Consider the following 24,205-nt stretch of genomic DNA (forward strand, 5'->3'; position numbering starts at 1 on the left):
ACGGATTATAAATAATCAAATTAGCGATATGTTCTTGTGTCACCATATGCAACAAAAACCACCCATTTAAAAATATTAAACTGTTTTATAATTGATTCTCCATTTGATTTTTCACATTACACACTACAACATAATAAAACTGTAATATTTTTTATTTTTTCTTTACATAATAAAACTGCAACTTTACCAAACACCACAAATTGAACAAAATATCAAAACACATTTAACAAAACTATAAAGTTGACAAAGCAATCTCTCCAATTTCCTGGCAGCACAAACTTCCGTAGCCACAAGATCAAGATTTCCATGAGATCAGGTATTCCCTTATGCATATTGTCCACATGAAATGGCGAAAAGGTACTCTCATAATCAACGACAATAGCATTTCTTACCAACGAGCAGGGATGGAATTTGACGGGCATTTTGCCCGTCATAAGGCCTTTTGAACGTATTTGATGGTTAGAAAATTTTGAAGACCGTTTCTTAAGACGTGTTTGGAACCGTTCAAAACGTATTTTTGACGGTTAATATTTTGCTGAAAACGTCATTAATACCCGTTCAAGAAAGTAGAAGCGAAGGTAGTAGACTAAGTTGCCAGGCGCTTGTTCTCCACGATATGGCCACTTGTCCGGCCTCCAGCAAGCCATCCTGTCTCTAGGAACGTTGGTATGTTTTTGTCATAGTACTGTTGTAAGTGATAATTCTTATGTGTGGATAATTTTACATCCACCCCATGCTTCAAATTAAGTTCACAACAATGAAATTTTGAACTCCTGGGAAAGGCATTGAGGAAAACCTAAAGTAAATCCAGCCTTGCTTTTATCTTTGATTCTGCGCATTATTTTGTTAGCCAAATCGCAGAACGGACTTTTGGTGGATGTTTGGTTGCAGATTCTCTGCCATTTTTGAGGGTGTAAAGTCCGAGTTGAACCAAATAAATGATTTGCCGCCGTCGGTTAATTTAGTGGATCACTTGCAAATTTAAAGGGATTATATTGGTCTGTTTTGTGGAGATAGCCGGAAGTAACCACCCTTTGGATTCATCTTCAACTTTATGGGAAGTGAATTCCAAGAGGCAATGCACTACCAACAATAGCACCAGTGACGGGTTTGAAGAAATCTTTCCTCTGTTGTAATGAATGGGGGCTTCCGAGGAGCACTGCTTCAGGAGACCCGGGGATAATTTTCAAGAGGTCATTGCAAAATGCATTGAGGTTCAGAGGAGGAAGGAGAGTAATGCCAAAGTCTTTCAAGAGGTCATTGCAAAATGCATTGAGGTTCAGAGGAGGAAGGAGAGTAATGCCAAAGTCGTTACATCTCAGGCATGTTGGCCTTTACTAGAGTGGTCAGACTTTTTCAAGTCGTGGGAATAGAACCTGTTACATCCATTGGAAGGCCAACGACAAAAACTCGAGGGAAAAAAGTAAGAGTAACTCTGACTAGATAAAGAAGGTTACGGTCGGAGTTAACATCCCTGTGATTAATTACAATAAGTTTTAGTGGCTTAAAAAAAATGTCGTGCCTAAACCGGAAGACTCACATATTATTTATATATATGTATATATATATTCACCAGATAAATACAACTTTACACTGGCCCATGTAAACAATTCACCTGAGCAATTCATTGAAAGAAAAAATTAATTGGTTTTTTTTTTAAATGGTGTACTGGGTTTAAGATGAATGCGATTTATTTGAACATTGGTATTTGCGAGTAGTAATGAATAATTGATTGTATGGAGATGCATTTGAAGCAAGATTTTCATGCTTGTGTTGTTAGGAAAAATTTGGAGCATAAAGTCAATTTTTAATACATTTAAACTAAAATATTTATACAAATAATGATGAGAATTAGTGTTTTTTAATTAATATTATAAGGGTTATTTGTTTTAATTTGAAAATTTTAATATTTATATTAAAAAAATTATGATTTTAATTGAATTTAATATAAGAGAATTAATTTTTTTAAACTGTAGATAAAAAAAGAGCATTTTAATTTATATACAAAATAGTGTTTTTCACCATGTCATACAATATCAAGCAAGATTATGATTTTTTGTTATTTAAAATAAATTTTGAATGCATTAGTAGATTTAACACTCTAAAAATTAAAAATCTCTGCCATATTTTGATTAAAATTAACCCAAAAAACCATTAAAAAAAGTCATTTCATGGATAAGAAATAATTCAATTAGTAATCATAATCATCCTAACATATTTAGATATACTTCCCTAAATTAAATAATCAATAAAAAAACATACATCAATGAAATGGGATATTTTTTTAATATTGTATTTGAGTAATGATTTTTTCATTTAATAAATTTGTTTTGATGTAAATACTATTTTTTTGTTACAATGTATATTTTAAGACAATGAGGATTTCTTTCTTTTCTAAAATATTTGTGAGCAAACTGCTCTCCAATATGGTAGAGATGTTGTAATTTCTTTTATAACATTTGACTCAGTCAAAATAAAATTAGAAAAATAAATAAATTAAATTAAAAATCAAAAAACAAAGTTAATAATTATAATGATAATTATAATTAATAATTAAACCAACTTAGATCCATCTTAAATGTGGATCTACCAAGTGGCTAGAAAGATCAAATCTTAAAAATCCCTTACTAAAATATTTGAAAGGAAGATCATTCAATTATAAAAACAATAATTACTTATTATTTCGATATATTTATTTTTAAAGTAAATATTTATTTTAATCCCAAACCTATTAAACATAGATAAGAATTAAAAATATAAAGAATCCAAAGCATAAACATGTTTATGAAAAAACAAAATTGAACTCCAACATGATATATTTCTATCTAGTATAATTAAGGTCAAAGTATTGCATTTGTATGTCAAATTAATCTTAAAAGAATAAAGTTCTATAATATTGAAGGCCCCACTACACTACATATTGGAGAATGAGATGTTTATTATATTTTTTGTCTATTTGCATTTCATATACCTAGGTGTCCCACATCTTACCAACATTTTTAAAAATGCAGTAAAAGATGTGAGACATTTAGATTGGAGCATTATTCTACTATGGCATAGCATCTTTCCCTTTATGTTTCTCAAGATGCATTTAAATATGAGGAGATTCTTTTGCACATATATCCAATCTCCATCTATATTTGGATTTAATGAATAGCTTCCATGCAACTTGACTCATTTCTTTGCTTACATTATCATTGGAGCAATGAAATTTGGAAACTTGTAAGTTGTAACATCACTTTGAAACAACTAATAATTTTTTGTAAAATGAATTTCTCTTATTAGATGGATATGAAAACTGGACGTTGGTGGTATGTTCTTGTGCCCTTTTAGGGTGTCATATATTTATGTTTTGTATCAAATCTTATATTAGATAATGTAAAAAATTATCTCCTAATTTGCATGGAACTTAGTCTTATTGGGAATCAAAACTTTTTGGTGGTATAATATAAATTGTTGTCTTTAAATGACACTTGAAATATATGCAATGGATAACGATCAAGTACTCTACCTAGGATTTATTATATACTTTCAATAAGAAAAATAAACATGTTTCAAATGTTCAATATTTTTTTGTTGAAATCTCCATAATTGTAGTTGTCAAAGTATTATAATTTAAATATATTTAATTTTTAGTTGATATGTCTATAAGTTATATTAAAGAGTATAGTCTCTAAATAATACACCAAGATGAAAATTATTTTGAATTTTCAAATAAATTATTTTGTCTAAAAAGTAAACTAACTAGTTAGTTAAAGTGAGTTTTTTATGATTTTATTTAATGTTACTTTAATACACAATGGTTTTTTGTTTATATATATTGATTTTACTACAATTTGATGATAAATAGAAGGAAGGATTTGATGAGAGCATGCTTTTACCACATTTAATATTATAAGTGTTTGTTCTTTAAGAATGTAATAGTGGAGGAAATCATAACATAATCCTATAACATGATGTTAAGAGATCTACAATGTCCATTTATTATAATTTTTGTCTTCTAATTTTTAAAAGGTTCAAATACTATACATTCATTGTTGTTAACATTAGTGTATATCTCATTATCCAAAAAAATGCTAAATAATAACATAAACCATATTAATTAATCTACTTTTGAGTTATTGATAACATTCAATAGTTTTACTATGTTGGTCATCTTATATGTCCTATAAGATATCCTTAGTTATATCTCATATATGCAAACGCTATGGCATGTCTGGGGCAAGGACAATTGATTTCAAGTTCCAAAGACTTTATTGTGAAGGTTCCATGCAATTTCAAACCAAGATTCAAGATTTAATAAGTCATTTGTGTGTTATGGTCATTTTGTTTTTTTCCTTATGATAAATATGTGAAAATTTAACATAATTATGTTATTGAAAAGTAATTTTATAATCAAACATTTATTGGTGAAGGGTTAATTTATTGTAAGAACATTACTCTTGAAGGGCAAAATTTTAAACATAACGTTTCTTGATGGGGAGCATAAGAACCCAAAACGTCAAAAAAAAATTATATGATGGGTAAAGAGAAATCCAAATTCCAACCCTGCCAACGAGAGTTTCTCGAGCACTATCCTTATCAGTTAATTCAATAAAGTGAACAACTGAATTTGGATACACATAAACACCGCCAATCGATAACCGGTTCAAACAAAAGCTCTTCCCACTTGCCAAGCGAAATATGAACCTCGCCAATAGGACCTCTACGACAATGGCTACTTTAAAATAATGGAAATAGAATGCAGCCTGGTCGCTTCGCTACTTCCCAAGCGTTCACTGCATCATTGGTGAAATGAATAATATTCATGGGTGAAAGATTTATCGAGTAACAACTTTGCTCCACATAGGCATCCTTGATCCAGCTTATGAGATTTAGATCTACTGTATTCACAGGCTTATAAGTCTTCTTCAAGGCAATGCTTCTTGCATTTACCGATATCATCTTGCCATCACATGTTGACCCTGCAACTTTTCTTAAATGCTTGGGTGATATCCTTTTATGCCTCTCTGTTGTATTGAAGGTGTCGAGCCTAAATCTAAACCCCTATCATGCAACTTTCGGTCTAACTGAGAGAAAACATCAAGACAAAGTTTCAGAATTCGTCTCTTCTCAACAGATTTGGCCCGGATCTTACCTTAATTCGCTGGATTGGATGATCCTTAAGCGGTTTCACATCCCACGCTCGACAGAATTACAGATTTCGAGAAAGAGCTCGAGCGCAACAACCTTGATTCTATCAAATCTGAATGTGTAGTCAGCGATGCCTGTCACTCAACAAGTTGAACTTGCTCACTGTGATTCCAGCGAATTCCTGCTAGCGAAATCTCCTTCTTCGACGAATCACACAAAAACGTCCTGAGCAGTGGTCACTTCCACGACTTGCACACCATCCTTCGGCTCGGTGAATGCTCAGTAGGACTGCTCAATACTCTACATGCATGGCCCTGATCTTGCAAAATATCTGTGAATTCACAAATCTTTTGTAGGGACACGTCCTGGCCAAATCTATAACAAGCAACCGAAAATTCTCGGGGACTGCACGAGAATAAATGGATCTTATACCCTGGTCAACTCTCATCCAGATCTATGCAGACGACCGACAATAAATCCAATTCGAACATCAACCCATTTTGTCCAGCTCGTCAGAATTGTACCTGGGAAAAGGCACAAAACCGCTAGATTTTGGGCTTTTCATATATAGTGGACGATCTAATTGCCACACCATTTATAAAAAATAAATAAACTAAAATAGAACTATATATCTACACACAGTATAAAAAAAAAAAATTGGCCACATCAGAAATTGGCACACTCTTATACTAATTTATGTACAGAAGTAAGGACGCTCAAGGTCCCATCCTCCTGGCCCTTCCATGAGAGGCAATTCAATACCTGCTTTTATATCATAATAGAAAATTAACAGAGATAAGATAGAGTCATTGCACACAATACAAATGACACTTAATACTTGTATTGATCACCAATGTACAAATATCTAAGACATAATTTATAGACTTTGACACATCTAGATAATGGTAATCAACACCTTCTAGACTGATGTCTAGAAACTCATAATGACAACCACACATGACATCAAAACATTACTTCCAACAAGAAAGACATTTTTCAGTGCTTGAGTTGTTACATGCATACTAAGTATGAAAAAAGAAATATCGTGGTTAACCATTGATATTTGGTTTAAACATACAAGTCATTGCATGATAGACCTTCATAGTATACATGTAGAATTAACTTCAACATGAAAATACAATAGAAAATAAGGTCAATTCATTATACACTAACAATTAACTACAACATACAAAGTTTCTATAAGGTCAATTCATTATACACTAACAATTAACTACAACATACAAAGTAATTACACATACATGAACCAAGAACTTTGCGCAATCTCATAATCCATTCATAATATTCACCATCTACATAAAGTATTTAAACAACAAGATCATAGATCTGAAACAAATCTCATGGAGAGATCATATTTTATTAACAAGCAAATAGACAAATGTGCACTAGTTTCATGTGTCCAACAACAAAGGCTTAGGAAGTGGATGTTCATATTATACTGCTATCTAATATTGTACAATAGAAAATCCACAATATCCGTATAATAACACTATGTTAGAGCCTTAATACAATTAATTCCATAGAATCTATCAATAGAACAAGGGAAGCTGCGAGGCAGCGAGTCCCTGCATGAAGTTAACATTTAAGGTCTAAGCCAGTTCGAATACCAGTCGATGAATCATCGACAAAGCGCTTATGAAAATAGATAGCATCAATAACCATTTAAGTAGCAGCAGTTTAGCTTGTTTACTCCGAAGGATTCTAGTTAGCATTCAAGCAAGTAGCACTAGGAACAGAGGCCATAGAGACAAAAGCAGGGGCATCATCAACACCAATTGCATAGAAATAAAGGGCATCAGAGGTAGAGCCAATTTCAGATTCTCCGGTTACAGGGCATCAGGAGCAGCATTCAAGTAAGCATACCAGCCATCAGATCCAAATCCCATGCCCGCGGGGGCAATTTTTGGTTATTAAGGTAAAGCCTTAGCCCACAAGCGTATTAGTGACTCCCTGTGCAGGAGTATGGCAGAGTCAAAGATTGACGCTTCATTGATTGACGGATAACCTTTCTATGCCAAGGCCATATATATATGCTTCGATTGCAGTTGCAAATATCCCCCATCATGCAGATCATCTAGTTTACCGAGATCCAGCAGTAGCAGTTACGGAAGGCAGAGGAATTAGTTGGGTCGAGTGGCTGAGGTGGCAAGAGCGATACTCTCCCAGGGTTGACCTGGGCAACTCACATACTATGGTGAATTTCTATAGAATCTCCTGCAGTGAGCAATAGCAACGGACCTACAGCAGCTCCTCCTCCTGTATCTAGGAACGACAGACATAACGTACATTGGGCATCACTTCTTCTGAAACTCAGACAACAACTGCACCAGTTTCAGTAATACATAAATCACACAATTGCAATAGAAATAGTCACATGAGCAAGTTTCAGTAATACATAAATCGAGGGCTGTCGAATAATATAATATGCACCAGTTATTTCAAAACAATGCACCAGTTTATGTTGCTAGCCCAAAATCACACAACTGCAATAGAAATAGTCACATGAGCACTATATACCAAAGATCTGAACATTATTGAATAACTAACTTGCAGAGAATCATCATCAATTCAAGATACACCAGTTTATGTTGCTAGCCCAAAATCACACAACTGCAATAGAAATAGTCACATGAGCACTATATACCAAAGATCTGAACATTATTGAATAACTAACTTGCAGAGAATCATCATCAATTCAAGACACGAGTAACATGAAAACCGCCGTGAAGCTTACATTTGACCTTGAAAATAAGCATTTCTTATGACAGACTGTAACATGTGAAGAATACAAGACAAGCACGAATGCTAACAATTAGGACATTAGTCCGGCATCCGAGCAGAGACAATAGAAGCATAAAAAATGCGAGTTGCACCACCATGGCGGACCCAAATGCATATTTGAAGCATCCGTCGTACACCTGTAACAGAGAAGGAAGCGGGGAAATAAGACAATGCGTAAGATAATGCAAAAGAGATGTTATTGTTTTTTTTGTTTCTTTTTTCTTTGTCTTTCGACTTTTACGATGTCAATAATCAGAAGAGTCATGAGAACAAGTGCTAAGAGAAACAATGTCGCGAGTTGAGTAAGTTGGCTTATGCTAATGGATTCCATGTTATGTGAAGCGGGGAGATGTATGTGAATATCCAGGTGCAGAAGAGGGCAATTTATAAAAAAGTTCAACGTGTTTGTAAGCTGGTTTTAAGTGTGAATGGAGCTAAAATACTTGAAGCTCGGATGGAGCAGGGCAGTATTTAATGGTCGGCATAAAACGAAAAGCTTACGTTAAGTGAGCAATTGGTGCAATTAAGTGGTCGATATGACATGGGGAGCAAATGGCATATGGAATGATGTATGTGGCGGCAGAAGTAAATGCGAAATTAGGTGATGTATCTGACATCGGGCAATCTTGGTGGTAGATTGGGTCCGACAGGAGATCTATGTCAATATCTAGGTGCAGAAATCTTGAATATCAGATTGGAGCAGGCCAGTATTTAATGATGGGCATAAAACGAAGACCTTACGTTAAGTGAGCGATCGGTGCAATTAGGTGATCGAGTACTGCCACATATCAAGAAAAATTTAAGTATCAAAGATGATGAAAAGAAACAAAACAGAGCATAAGAGAAATCATTCAAAACTACACCCACAAAATTGGCAGCACTGTTTTAGCATTATCTATTTAATCAAGAAAAGAATAAGCATCCTAGTAATATACTATTAGCCTTTCAATCACCTACACCCTGGAAAATGGGATACATGTTAAAAACATAGGAAGAAAAGTTGCCAATATCTATAAATAAGTTACAAACTGACACCCTCTCATAGAGCATGGACAAGCTAATAAAGTTACAAAACAAAAATAAAAAGTGCAAAGGATAAATATTTAAGAAGCAAACACACCAAACGAACATGCACAATGGTTTAACTAACAAACCAAATAAACCATACACAATGCCATATTTATTTTTGCCTTTCTAGAATACACCTAACTCCCTTAAGATGCAATCAAATGAAGATAAGACACATGGGAAATAACACATTGATCAAAGCACACAAAACCTCAGTGAGTAGAGTGTAGCTTTGAGAATTCATAAACAAAAAGGCAGAGCAAAAGACACGTCAAGATGATTCTATTACTTGCCTTAACCAAGATTACATTAAGCTTGTTTACATAAAGCCTCTCACTGCGAAAAGAAGCTTCGTTACTTGAAAGCTGGATAACAATACATATAGAAGTTAATATATCCATGGGAAAAAAATGAAATACAAACCTAAACAAGATGTGTAGAATAAAAACAATAATCAATGTTTACCAAATAACTTAATACACGTGCATTAGATTGACCTGAACAATGAGATCTGATATGTAATTCTTTATCCCATCCCGTTGTTCAACCGGCAAAGCATTCCATTGATATTTGATTACACCTTCAATCACCTAAAGTCACAAGAAAGAAGATGAACTTAAGCTAGCAACTAGAAGTTTTACAAATGTAACTAAAAGCCATATATACTTTCAATCACCTAAAGTCACAAGAAACAAAATGAAATTTAAACTAACAACTAGAAGTTTTACTAGTGTAAGCTAAAAACCATAGACAGTACACCTCGAAACCATGTGAAAAGGTTTTACAGAGTCTTCAAAGCAACAATCCTATGCATTTTCAATTGTTATCCAATATAGTCATCTTGGCATTGCATCAAAAGATGAGATATCAAGTCTAAGAGCATTGCATCAAAGATGAGATATCAATTTCAGCAAGTGTATATGTGGCTAAAAAGAAGAAAGCACAACAGTACCTGAAGTGAAAAGAACTTTGTATTCAGATTCTGCGAGTTCTGCAGAATGCTAACAACTTGCAGCCATGTATCCGGATGAGCCTGTAAATCCCGCAATATCCGCTCTGCTGCTGCTCTCTGCAGCATAACAGCACAGACAGTAAAATATAGTGGCAGACTACCGTGACAATATAAAAGATATTAAAAGCAAGAACCATTCGTTTTCTTTATTTGCCTACTCCAATTGTACAAGTGACAACCACATATAACATTATACGCATATCACTGTACCTATAAGAGAAGTCACCTGGTTCATGTTCATGCTCAAATAATGTCAGAACAAAACACCGTGATTAAATTCAGGCTAAATTTTGAATTTCAAGGATTACATTCAGGGAACACAGTGCCTTAGCCATAAGTATAAATCACCATCTGAAATCTCACAATTTAAGGATAAAAGCATAGCTATAACACTATAGAGTATTAACAAACAAAAAAGATGGATTGAATATCCACACATATTTGTGAAATATCTGTCACAAGTTTGAGTCGTTGCTGTCAGACTGTTTACATGTAGCATACTACAGAAATCTTTCATCTCATCAAATGTAAAGCATAAAGAGAACTTGACTAATCATCTAGAACTTGACTCATAATCTTGTCATAGTTCCACATCTTCTAGCCATTAGATATCATATATATTCACATAATTCCCAACTTGAAATAAGATAATATATATTTGCTCTGCTAAAAATACAATCATGTGACATTTTAAGATAAGAATGATGTTTGCTAGTAAATCATTAAATCATAAACTAAGTTTTTATGTAGGTGCACAATGCTAACGTGTACGTCTTTACACTCCATGACCTTCTTGTATCTACCTGGCATGAAGCAGTCAGTGAGCTGTTATTACTGAAAATCCATTTGCGTCTGGCATAACTGGAACAATAAGGTGGGTGCTGAGACATTCCACTACCAGGGACCAACCACTCGCACATAAGACACAGAACTAACAGAACATCAGATGACAAGCCTGGCTCATGATCAGTCAACAGCTGGGACTAACAACAATAATATGGATGACCTCTCTGTATATGGGTAATCTTAAAGTAAAATCTAATACAAATTCCATTTCAAAAAGTCAAATTTATACAAATTTCATTGTCACCAAATGCAAAAATGAACATGAACAATGGGACATTGAATTTATCTGTTGGTGTATCATATACTGTCCTTCACTTACACTTTGAATTAGATATTCCAGCAGCAAATACTCCTTTTGTTTCCACCAATTTGACACCGTTTATTAGAATGTTGCCCAAAGTTACTTTGTAAGTAGAAAGTTATTGGAGGATATATCCCTGGATCTGAACTCTACAAAAGCTACAGACATCACTGAGGGCAAAAAATTGGAACAGACAAGTACATATCTGAAATTTTCTTGCTGCTTTTGCAGGACACAAAATATGAACACAGAATCCACAGGCACAAGAGCAGGAGATGACCATGAAGCTATAAAATTAGAAGCCACAAAACAAATTCAGAATTACATCAAGCAATTAAACAAATAACACAGATGACTATAATGAAGCAGAAGCAATAGTGATAATGGTGATATTTGATCATCAAAGTATAAATTTACACACCAAAGACACAAGTGTCCCAAAATTGATGAATCAAAATCAGAATAGGCAAACCACATTGAAAGAATCAGAATAGCATGGATCAAAAACCATACTGCTAACCCATACCACAAATAACCCACCAAAGAGAAGTACAGTACAATACATTCCCAGGTCAGTGCAATTTAGTATGCTTCAGAATTCCTGAATCATATTGCAATTAGATCTCACAAATAAAACAAATTTCATGCCGGGTGCTTTCCATAACATTTCTTTCCAAAACAACAGGAAGGCAGGCATTGAGGGGATCTCATTTAATCCCAAAGGACGAAAAGTAATCAAAACAAATATCAATTGGAGACCAAAACAAGATAACCAACGAGGACTAAGTACAGTACTATGCATACCTAGGTCAGTGCCCTTTAGTGTGCTTCAAAATACCTGAATCATACTGCAATTAGATCTCACAAATAAAATAAATTTCATGCCAGGTGCTTTCCATAATATTTATTTCCAAAACAAAATGGAGGCGTGCGCAGAAGGGATATTACTTAATCCCGGAGGACAAAAGGTAATGGAAACAGGAGGATTAGGCGCCACAGCTACTAAGTGAGTGGGGGCTCTTGCAGATTTCCAAGGGCTTTGTGTGCTGTGAAGGATCAAAGCAGGCTAAAGGCAACACTCCTAACGGATTCAACCATTGTCATTCAAGGTAAAGAGGCACCTCAACATGAAAGTAGACAAAACAGTAGACATAGGTCTCACTCTATGAGAGGAAGACATATCAATCAAAGACCAAAACAAGATAGCCATCTCACCCCACACTCTCCCATGAACACGGATCTTATGAAAATCTGGAGACAAGAATTTGCAAGCTCAAATGAAGGGTTTCAATTTTGTTGTCAAAAAAGTGCACACAAACAAAGACCAAATCCAAATTTTATACAATAACAAGAAATCATGTGCCATCGATGCCTAAACCATAGAAAGATAAAGCCACCTTAGTGTCAAGGGCATTTGATAACTACAACTGACTACCCTATGAACTGCTAAATACGTATGATGAATTAGCAAAATACTAGGCAATGTAGCTGAAATAGGCAATATTCAGGGTAGTGATCATGAATGACAGCTGACATAAGTTAAGCCATAAATCGAAAGAGAACAATGAAAGCCGCTGCCTGTTACCTCGAAACAACACAATCATCATAGGCATCAATGAATGACTTCATTCAAATTAAGGGTGCTAGAATAGTCACATAAACAGGTAGAACAAGGTCTTAAAAACTGCTCACTCAATGGCATAGATAACATAGGGAGCGAACACGGCACTTGCGATGACAGACATTGGAAGAACTGTGGATCCTAACATGGAAGAGGGCCAGCAAAGCCATTTTACAGAAGAATATACAGAATTTCAGAAGCACAGGTGGAACACAGGAGAAAGTCAAGTTTCTAACTGCAAGGACTTTGTTCAGATTGAAGGTGATATGACAAAAATATAAACAGGTCGAAAAAAGTAATTGCTACTACTTACTGAATGCCTTGATGTGTCTTGGCAACTTCCCCCATTATATCTCTGCTTTCGCCATTTTCGAATTTCTAATGAAATGCACACAATATAACTTATTATAATAAGTCGTATGAAGTATACCTTAAATTCTTAACACTTTCAACATCTTAACCTACAAATATTCCTGCTTAAATACTTACAGATCTTCCTGCTTTAATACTTGCATGCTTGTCTTCACAATCTTGAGAAAGAACTTGCAATTCCCGTTTGTGCGTGGGATCAACGTCATCGTACGTCTCAGGATTGCTCCACATTCTGTTAGTAAAGAGCATACCGATGCAGAAACTCGCAACGCAGAGGAGCACTCCAAACTTTCCCCTGCCAACGCAGAGGAGCACTCCAAACTTTCCCCTGCCAACGAGCCTAAGCCTAAGCCTAAGCCCGTTTTCTTGTCGGTTTGCATTTCAACTCTGTAAACAAAAAAGGCATTAGGAGCCAGCAATGGTTTGAGCTCCACAAAACAGAAAAACGGTAAAACTTGAATTGGCATCTAAAGAAACGGGAAAGGAGGCCGGAGTTCGCACCATTCTGCTGTCAAAAGGCAGTCTTCATACAATTGCCGCCAAAGTCAGACTTTTAGCACAGGAGTCCTGGATCAGATGATGTCAAAGATTCACGATTCAATACAAATTATAGCCAGTTCAACCATAAATACGAAAGAAATCGTCGAAACGCATTAAGAACCACAGCAGGGCAAGGCACCTGTGTGCTGTCAAATGCTTCATCTGTAATTCCATTGTAATTCCATTTCCAACCAGATAACCCTGAAAAACTAGCCATGCAAGAAGTCAGTAGGCCTGAATGAAGCCTATGAATTTCAATTAGATTAGCAAAGAGACTGGACGTAGTAATAAACAGGCTAGTAATAAAAAGAAAAAACGAATAATTAAAAGTTATATAAAAAATTATTAAATAAAATAATATGACAATTAGAATATATAAATATATAAAAGTCGCCACAGCTGGACCGCTGGACTTCATGCTACCGCATGGATACCAAGTGTCGCGTTACCTGCACCCTAAGATCGCCATGATCGAGCGACGAAGCTGGAATACGTTGTAAGTAAAGATAAGAAATCAAAGAACCATCCAGTATATGCCGTATAGGAATACCTGGGATGTTTCAGCCTGTGTGTTGATCCTGATGGTACAGAAAAGCCAGAGAACTTTCCTGCGCGTCTTTCTGCCTTCATTTTCCAGAGATAATTGGTATCTCAGACTGTCGGCTCCCACTCAGAAAGGCCTTGCCATGTTTAATTTAATCGTCTTCTTCTGGGCTTAGATGTGACAGAGAATTCTAGATTTTAGGGGTGCCCTGTGTTCGATTTTGCGATGGCAATGGAGAAACAGAAAGAGACAGAGAAGGAATATCCAGGCCCTGGATTTATTTCAAGCTGCAAGGGAGCTAAATTTTTCATGAAGACGATTATAATTATGGGTTTTTTGCTTATAGAAGGCCACTATTTTCTATTTGGAAGACAAGATTTCTCCTCCTGTAAATCTCTGGCACAAGCATTTCTCCAGGGAGATTCGAACCCTGGTGCATACAGTGTCGAAATCAGAAAAACAGAGCTGAAGGATATGATCATGGCAAGTAAAATGCATAATACTGGTATTGTCATGAACAACACCAGCAGAATCACTGAGTTAATTCATGTGAAAGAAGATCCGAACAAGAGGGTGTTTCGTCCTTATGGGAGCGCTGCATACTTGTTTATCCAAATGGGCGCTTACAGAGGAGGTCCAGCCACGTTTGCTGTAGTTGGGCTCGCTTCCAAGCCTCTCCATGTTTATGGAAAGCCCCGATTTGAATGTGAATGCATCCCCAAGAATTCGTCTTCTGGAAGATTAATAAAGGGCAAGGCCTACAAAATGCTAGAGCATGGGCAACGATGACAATGGTCGAGAGCTCATTCTTCACGCAATCCATGGCGACGAGTTTGGAAAACCAGAGAGGATCGTTGCTCTCGAGGAAGAAAAAGGTAGCTACAATGGCTCTGTTTATAGCCAGGCTCCTCCCTATGATTATCTCTACTGTGGTTCCTCCCTGTATGGTGACCTGAGTGCTCAGAGAATGAGGGAGTGGATGGCTTATCATGCCAAATTATTTGGGCCTAGGTCGCATTTTGTTTTTCACGATGCAGGTGGAGTGCATCCCCAGGTTAGAAAGGTGTTGGAGCCATGGATCAGGGCAGGTCGAGTGACATTGCAGGATGTAACAGAGCAGGAACAATATGATGGGTATTACCATAATCAGTTCCTTATTGTGAACGATTGTTTGCACAGGTACAAATTCATGGCGAATTGGACTTTCTTCTTCGATGTAGATGAGTATTTGTATATTCCCCGTAGGAAAACACTGAAATATGTTTTGAAGGAGCTCTCTGGTTATACTCAGTTCACTATTGAGCAATATTCCATGTCCAATAAGCTTTGCTTGCAGAATAAACTGGACAGCAGCTCGGCCAACAGTACTTATTCCAGGTAAGACCCATTATATTTTCAATTAATTAGTAGTAAAGATTCGATTATGGTTTTTGGATTTGAAATTCAATGTGATAATTCTGTTGTGCAGGGAATGGGGATTTGAGCAGTTGGTGTTCAGGGACGGGACGTGAAGAGAGGGATAAGGAGGGATCGAAAGATATTTCTAGAATCTGCTATCTAGATAAGGAGAACTTACCGCAACCGACGTTTTCGGCGCCTACTCCACAAAGCCTGGGTCGGAACATTGTGCCCTGATGATCGCCGCTCCACTTCTGGTGGCTGCATATTCCTTGGCCCCAATCTTCTCTCTTGGTGCTCTCGCAAACAGCCGACTCTTTCTCGTTCCAGTGCTGAGGCCGAATATCGAGCTCTTGCCTTCGTCCTCCCTGTACTGCCCCCCTGATTAGTTGCGGAGCAGTTAAACCCTGCTTGTTTGAGAGCCCCCTCCCGCCTACCTTACTACTGGACTCTGCTGAGCGTAACGAGTCGGTGCAGAGCATAACGAGCCGGTACAGAGGCAGAGCAGGTTCATGACACCTGCCCGTATCCATGGACACCTGTAGCTTAACACCAAACCTTACGAACCCTTAGCATACCCCTGCAGATAATACAAATTAATGGAATTAATGTTAACATTAAAACCAGACCGTTGACGGTTAGGGAGAATGCACTCGACATAAAGGCAATTTAAGCTATGATCAAGCCTCTTCCGCCTCGGGAAGAGGCCAAATAAGATGGCGAAGCGTCAGGTGGAACTGGAAGTTAGGTTATCTCGGCACATCGTCGCAGAGGGAATTTGGAAACATTATAATAAACGGCGAATAACACCGCGCATCTAACAAGAACTAATGCTAACTCCACCCTGTTCGATTACTATAGTCCCTGCCGAATGCCAGATGGCAAGGACTAACAAGGTGATATTAGAAAATAAAAAAGATAAGAAAGCATAATAGAACATAATTTCTTACCACATAGAAACATCTAATTAGTTGAACAGTCGAACAATAGAACCAACTAGCAAAACCCTTGATCATCAACAACCATCCTTTGTATAGAGGGAATCTTTTATCGGCTCACCTAGATGAGTTGTCCTCATATGTGTAAACCTTCAACCATCAGTTGCACTACACTTTGCCGAATAGCCACCTTAGCCCATATCCAACCAACCTACACATCGGGAAGATACGATGTCGGGCTGAGAAACAAAAAATTGGTGATCATGTAGTAGTGTTTTCCCTTTGTTGCACATTTGCACGGTCTGTTAGGCCTCTGTGCAGTCTACAGTGCGCAATGTCAATACCCTCATGCAGAAAAATTTGGTTATCATGCAGTAGTGTTTGGCCTTTGTTGCAAATTTGGATGGTCTGTTAGGCCTCTGTGCAGTCTACAGTGCACAGTACTTCCATAGTCATGAAAAATTTTGAAAATTTTCCCCTTGTCTCTTCTTTGCCCCAATGGAGGATATGAATAAAAAAAAAAGATGGAAGAAACATTATCTCATGTATCACTAATGATTTTTACAAATTTATTCAAAATTATAATAAGTCTCAGCATGTTGGAAATATTAATTTCAACTACCGCAGTTAATAAACTAACAACAACCATACTTACCAAATATATCTTTTTGCAGGTTGCGGATTTCATTTGAGTTCTAAGCAGGGTACGGATTTTGTTTGAGTTCTAAGTAGGAGTACGAGTTCTCCATTTCTCAACACACTTCAAGCATTTAAGAAGGAATGTGTATTTAATAAGGGGTTGTTAAATATGTATGGTCAAACATTTACTCCGCAAGAGTTTTCTATTCCGCAACACACATCAAGCATTTAAGAAGGAATGTGTATTTAATAAAGGGTTCGTAAATATGTATGGTCAAACATTTACTGCACAACTCTTACTTGTAGTCCGCAACCTCTGCAAGTTAAAATCACTTACTTGTACAATTTCCCATCCTGTGTCTTAATGTTTTGTCCAGTCATGTATTAATGTCTCAAAAATGCAAAATATATAAGAATGTAAAAGTCTTTTGTGTAGTAGAGAGAGTTGAGGGTGTAAGTCTCAGAGGTAGAGAGGAGAAAATTGTGGAGAAAATATTGGTGGGTGTGTGAAAAAAGAAGTTACTAGGTTTTATTGTTAGTACTCAACCCCTTGTGAAGTGTAAATCAGTGTAAGAGTTGTAGTCTCATATGAATGTATTTAATGCATTAAGAAATATAAGCCAAAGTTTTTATTGTGTTGCTCCAAGTGTTATGCTGTTTTACTTTCTGTTTTGTTGTCTATCAAATTTCTATGTTTTTTAAGCTCCTATTCAGTTGCGATTTGATCTTGAAAAATGGTTTTTGGACGGTGACTCCTATCCTCTACCTCCATGTAATTTCTTTCACATGGTCTCAGAGCCTATCAAACTCTTTTAGTGTAAAAATAAGTATTTTTACTCACAGTTAAAAATTTGTTTTGAGGGAATATTTTTCTTTTGAGCATATTCGAAAATGATTTGTGGTGGGTGACTCCTCTCCTCTATCTCCCTGTAATTTCTTTCACGTGGTATCAGAGGTTAAAATCTCTTAGTGTAAAAATAAGTGTTTTTACTTAAAAATTTGTTTTAAGGGCATATTTTTCTTTTGAGTGTATTTTCTAGGAGGGAGAAAGTTTATTTTACAGTAAAAAATGGTAGCATCAAGCACAAGCTTGAATAATCTTTAAATAACTCGGTTTAATGACAAAAATTATGACTATGGGGCTATAACAATGAAGGCTCTGTTTTCTTCCCAAGATATTTGGGATTTGCCTCAGTTTAATGACAAAAATTATAACTATTCGGATATAACAATGAAGGCTTTGTTTTCTTCCCAAGATATTTGGGATTTTATGGAGAATGGTTTTCAAGAACCAGCAGATGCAACAACATATAATGCATTGACACAAGAAGAAAGGGATTTGTTGAGGGATAATAGGAAGAAGGATGCAAAAGATCTCTTCTACATCTTTCAAGCAATTATGAAAGTATTTTCCCAAGGATTGCGGCAAGAACAAAGTCCACATGGGACACCCTCCAGACAACCTACCAAGGCATGGAAAAAGTGAAGACAAAAAAACTAAAAATGTTGAGGAGAGATTTTGAGACAATTTTTATGAAAGAGTCTAAGACTGTAGACTCATTTTTTCCACATGTAATTGGACTGGTTACTCAAATCAAGTCTCATGGTGAGACATTTGAGGAAAGGAGAATAGTTGAGAAATATTTGAGAAGTCTCCCAACAAGGTTTGGTGCCATTGTTGTGGCCATAAAAAAGATAAAGTATCTCTCACAGTTTTTAGTGGATGAACCGCATGTATCATTGATTTATCATGAACATAGACTGAATAGAGCAACAAGCTCCTCATTGGAGCATGTCTTCAAGACACAAGTTTCATTTGGTCAAGGTAGAGGCAGAGGAAGATCAAATGCTAGAGGAAGAGGCCCATACAAAGGTGGAAGAGGTTGCCCTTCAATCTCAAGTAGAAGGGGCAACAACCAAAATTCAAGTCAAGACCCAAGCCAAAATCAAGCACAAGGTTAGAGGTATGGTAAATATCAAGTTCAATGTCATTATTGTAAGAAGTTTGGTCATTATGAAAATGAATGTAGAAAGAAGAAATACGACATAAGTAACAAACCAAGTGTAAATTTCACAAAGGAAAATCAGAACCAAGATAGCATGTTTTTAGCTTGTAATGTAGCACAAGAAAAAGAAGTGATATATGGTTTCAAGATTCAGGGTGTTGCAACCACATGACAAGGAACATTGAAATGTTTTCTAATTTAGATGGAAGTGTGAAATCTAAAGTGACATTAGGGACTGATAAAAAATTCTTTGTCATGGGCAAAGGAAGATTCAATATTCTAACAAAGAAGGGGGAGAAGGAGTATATTTCAAATGTTTATTTTGTCCTTGGTTTGAATCATATCCTCGACAACATTGGGCAACTCATGCAAAAGGGATACAATGTCTTTTTCAAAAGTGACGAGTGCACAATTTTGGATAAACCTCCAAGTAGACAAACTTTTGCAAAAGTTCAAATGACAAGCAATAGAATGTTTCCCCTAAAGATAAAATCATATTTGAAGGAAGAAGGTGCAAAAGCACAACTATCAATGAACTCACAAGAGGATGAAAGAAAAGTTGTAGTTGTCAGACAAGTAAAATTTCAGGCAAAGGTTAAAGATGAAAATTGGTTATGGCATTTGAGATTTGGTCATCTCAGCTTTGGAGGTTTGAGTTTGCTACATAGGAAAAGCATGGTGAAGGGATTACAACTCATAGAAAAACCAAACAACCTATGTGAAGGATGCAACTTGGGAAAACAACATAGAGAAACATATCCAGCATTAAATTCAATAAGGGAAAAGGCACCTTTGGAGATTGTCCATTCATATTTGTGTGGACCAGTGCAGACACCATCAATTAGTGGCAACTACTATTTCTTGACCTTCATAGATGATTATATAAGGAATACATGGATCTACTTCCTAAAACAAAAAAGTGAAGTGTTTGAGCGCTTCTGTCAATTTAAAGCTCTTGTTGAGAATCAATGTGGACACTACATCAAAGTCTTGAAGACTGGCAGAGGTGGTAAATACATCTCAAATGACTTTCTTCGTTTTGGTAGGGAGCATGGAATTCAAAAGAAATTTACAACAAGGTATACACCTCAACAAAATTGTGTCGTAGAAAGGAGGAATATGACCATTATGGAAATGGCAAAGAGTATGTTGAAGGAAAAAATTTTTCCAAATGATTATTGGGTTGAAGTTGTCACTTGTGCAACATATATCATGAATAGGTCTCCAACCAAAAGTGTCAGGAATGTGGTTCCTAAAGAGGCATGGAGTGGAAGAAAGCATGGTGTCACTCACATGAGTGTTTGGATGTGTGGCATATGCACATGTCCCGAATGATTTGAGGAAGAAGTTAGACAGCAAGGGGGATAAATGCATATTGTTTGGATATAGTGATGAATCCAAGGCATATAAGCTCTATAATCCATCAACCAAGAAGGTCATAGTCAACAAAGATGTGTAGTTCATAGAAGAGGAAGCATGGGATGGAAGTTTAGAGAAGACAATCAATGTGAAAACATGTATACCACATGAGGACATAGAGGAATTGATAACAGCAATGAATTCCTCAACAGTGAATCCCTCTACTCCTATTCAAGTGCAACAAAGTAGGTAGCAAGTAACACCATCAACAAATAATAGGACAACGTTGCGCAGTCAAACAAGTGCTTCTCCAAGCACACTGCAAAGACTTGTAGTGTCATCTACTTAAAGTGCAACAACAAATGACATGTCATGCCCATATTCCGCAAGCATAAGAAGACCAAAATTCAGGAATTTAAATGAAATTTATGAGCAAGATGAAGTTGATAGTAGCACTGGTATGAATTCCTTATTTGCATTGTTTTTTCATATAGATGACCTAATCCATTTTGAGGATGCAGTCAAAGAAGAAAAATGGATTGCGGTAATGGAGGAAGAAATAGAAGTGATAGAAAAGGATGACACATGGGAGTTAGTGGACCTTCTACAAGGAAAAGAAGTCATTGGATTGAAGTGGGTCTATAAGACCAAGAGTAACAATGAAGGAAAGATTGAAAGGCATAAAGCAAGGCTAATTGTCAAAGGATATAAGTAGGAGCATGCAATTTACTATGTGGAGACATTTGAGGCAGTCGCGAGGATGGAGACAATGCGTACAGTGATGTTGATTGTCGCACAACATAAATGTAAAGTGTATCAAATGGACATAAAATCAACGTTCTTGAATGGAGTGTTGAAAGAGGAAGTGTATGTTGCACAACCACCTGACTATGAGGTAGAAGGCCAAGAAGACAAGGTGTATAGGTTGAGGAAAGCTCTTTATGGGTTGAACCAAGCACCACGTGCATGGTATAGTAGGATAGATGCTTACTCGTTGGACAATGGCTTCGACAAATGTGACGGTGAACCTACTCTGTACATCAAAGAGAGTGATGGTAAGCTTCTTATTGTTGTTTTAAATTAGATGATTTGATTTTTACAGGGAGTGATGATTTCATCATCACTGATTTCAAAGAAGTCATGAAAAGTGAGTTTGAAAGCATTGACTTGGGGCTATTAAGATATTTTTTTGGCATAGAAGTGAAGCAAACAGAAAACGGTATCTTTATTTCCCACGTAAAGTATGTAGCAAATATTTTGGAGAGGTTTAATATGAAAAACAACAATCTCACACCAACTCCAACTATCATGGGGTTGAAGCTGAGCCAAGAAGATTGCAGCAACAATGTCAATCTGACATTATACAAAAGTAAGGTGGGCAACTTGATGTATTTGACTGCAACTAAGTCAAATATAATTTGTGTAGTAAGCATGGTGTCGAGGTTCATGGAGACACCCAAAAAGACACATTGGCAAACAGTCAAAAGGATTCTAAGGTATGTCAATGGGACAAAGGAGTATGGTATTTTGTACACTGATACAAATGATTTTAGGTTGGTTGGTTACATTGACAGTGACTCGGTAGGAAGTGTCAATGACATAAAGAGCAAGTTAGGATATGTTTTTCATTTGGGTTCTAAAGCCATTTCATGGGCCTCCAAGAAGCATCCGATAGTGTAATTGTCCACAACATAAGCCAAATATGTCGTTGCAATAGTAACAACATGTCAAGCAGTTTGGATGAGAAGAATGTTGAGAGATTTATGCCATGACCAAGAGGGGACAACAACTATTTTTTGCAACAACAGTTCTGCAATTGCACTATCAAAGAACTCTATTTTTCACAAGAGGACTAAGCACGTTGATGCTAAATATCATTTTATTAGAGAGTCAATTAACAATGGTGAAATTGTGTTGTAGCACTGCAGGTCACAAGAACATTTTGCTGATATTTTCACAAAGCCATTGCACATGAAAATTTTGTTTATCTCAGAGATTGTTTCGGAATTGTCAATGGTGGTAGTTGTGATTATGGGAAGTGTTGGAAATATTAATCTCAACTACCGTAGTTGCGGATTATGCATGTTGCAGATTTTGTTTGCACATTGAAGGACAAAAGTTCTGAGTAGTAGTAGGAGTTCTCCATTCCGCAACATACATCAAGAATTTAAGAATTAATGTTTATTTAATAAAGGGTTGGTAAATATGTATTGTCAAATGTAGTCCGACAAGTTTAGAAAGTCACTTACCTTGTACAATCGCACATCATGTGCCTTAATGCTTTGTTTAATCATGTATTAATTTTTCAAACATGCATGTGCTCCATTCTTTTACTTTGTTTTACTTTGTTTGTTGTGCATAAAATTTATGTGTGTAATGTATTTCATGCATTAAGAAATATAAGCCAAATTTTTTATTGTGTTGCTCCATTTTTTTACTTTGTTTTACTCTGTTTTGTTGTGCATCAAATTTATGTGTTTTTTAAGCTCCTGTCCAATTGCCATTTGTTCGCCACAATTGAATATTGATCTCCACAACTAATTTGTGGAGGGTGAAGCCCCTGAATATTGATCTCCACAACTAATTTGTGGAGGGTGAAGCCCCTGTCTAGTTGCGATTTGTTCACCACAATTGAAGATTTGATCCCCACAACTAATTTGTGGATGGTGACTCCTCTCCTCTGCCTCCTGTAATTTCTTTCACACCATGGGTTTTTATCTTTTACCAGAAGATTTAAATTTTTAATACGTGTGCTTGTGTAATGATAGGTTAGCTTCTACTCATCTAACATGGAGTGGAATGGCACACAAAACTATTTGAGGGTTTGATCTATAGATATCACAAAGAATGCTTTAATAATGTATCCTGCCACTAACTATCCTTGAATATTAAGCTAATAAAAAAATTTCCCATAGGGCAAAGCCTAAAGGTGGACATCTGACCATGGAAGTCATTTGTGAGCAATTGCTCTAGGCTTAAGAATATAGTGACAGTTCTATCTTAGGTCTCTTAATGACAAGTGACAAGTTTAGTATTTCTCTTGATTTTAAAACAAAAAGTAAATATTTTTTTAAGATAATGGAATTTATTATAAAAATTTTGAGTGGATTTAGTAAGTTGGAATCCAGTAAAAAATATTTCAAAAATTCTTATAATAGAAATGATTGATACGAGTTTTTAATGGTGGAAATGAAGCCAGCACCATCAGAAACCCCTAAAGCAGCGAAAATATTGAAGTTTGACAGTTATAACATGGATTTACAAAATTTCCTACCCAACTTTATCAAAAACTTGCCAAAATTTCTATAATTTTGAAGAAATTTGAACGGAGGGTACACTACGGTTAAAAATACATTAGACACGATACGACTCAGAAAGCTCAGGTGTCACGATTTATTTGCCAAACGTAGAAACTTTAGTTAGAAAGTTCGAAGTATCACGGATTTTAGGGCAAAGTTCACATGAATGTTATAAGATTCAGGAGAAAGTTCGAGTATCACGGATTTTCGGAAAAAGGTTCACCGAAAAGTTTGTCACAAAATTCAGCCATTAATAAAATTTACGGGTGGAATCAAGTATTGTGAGCAATTTTTACCGAAAAGTTTGTCACAAAATTTAGCAATTAATAA

General features: G+C 36.1%; 1 protein-coding gene across 1 annotated transcript; it reads right to left on the minus strand.

The window, feature by feature from the left end:
- Positions 1–7,152: 7,152 nt before the first annotated feature.
- LOC149260019 (uncharacterized) lies at positions 7,153–13,533 on the minus strand. Its single transcript, XM_089419595.1, has 5 exons — positions 13,290–13,533; positions 13,094–13,158; positions 9,953–10,069; positions 9,498–9,590; positions 7,153–8,069 (listed from the first exon to the last, which is right to left on the minus strand). The coding sequence occupies exons 1-5, from the start codon at positions 13,399–13,401 to the stop codon at positions 7,911–7,913; spliced, it is 546 nt and encodes a 181-aa protein (XP_089275721.1). The 5' UTR covers positions 13,402–13,533; the 3' UTR covers positions 7,153–7,910.
- Positions 13,534–24,205: the final 10,672 nt, after the last annotated feature.

This window comes from Pinus tabuliformis, chromosome 6 (genome assembly GCF_031772625.1).
Source record: "Pinus tabuliformis cultivar Carrire ecotype Pingquan chromosome 6, CPIR1, whole genome shotgun sequence".
Classification (NCBI taxonomy): domain Eukaryota; kingdom Viridiplantae; phylum Streptophyta; class Pinopsida; order Pinales; family Pinaceae; genus Pinus; species Pinus tabuliformis.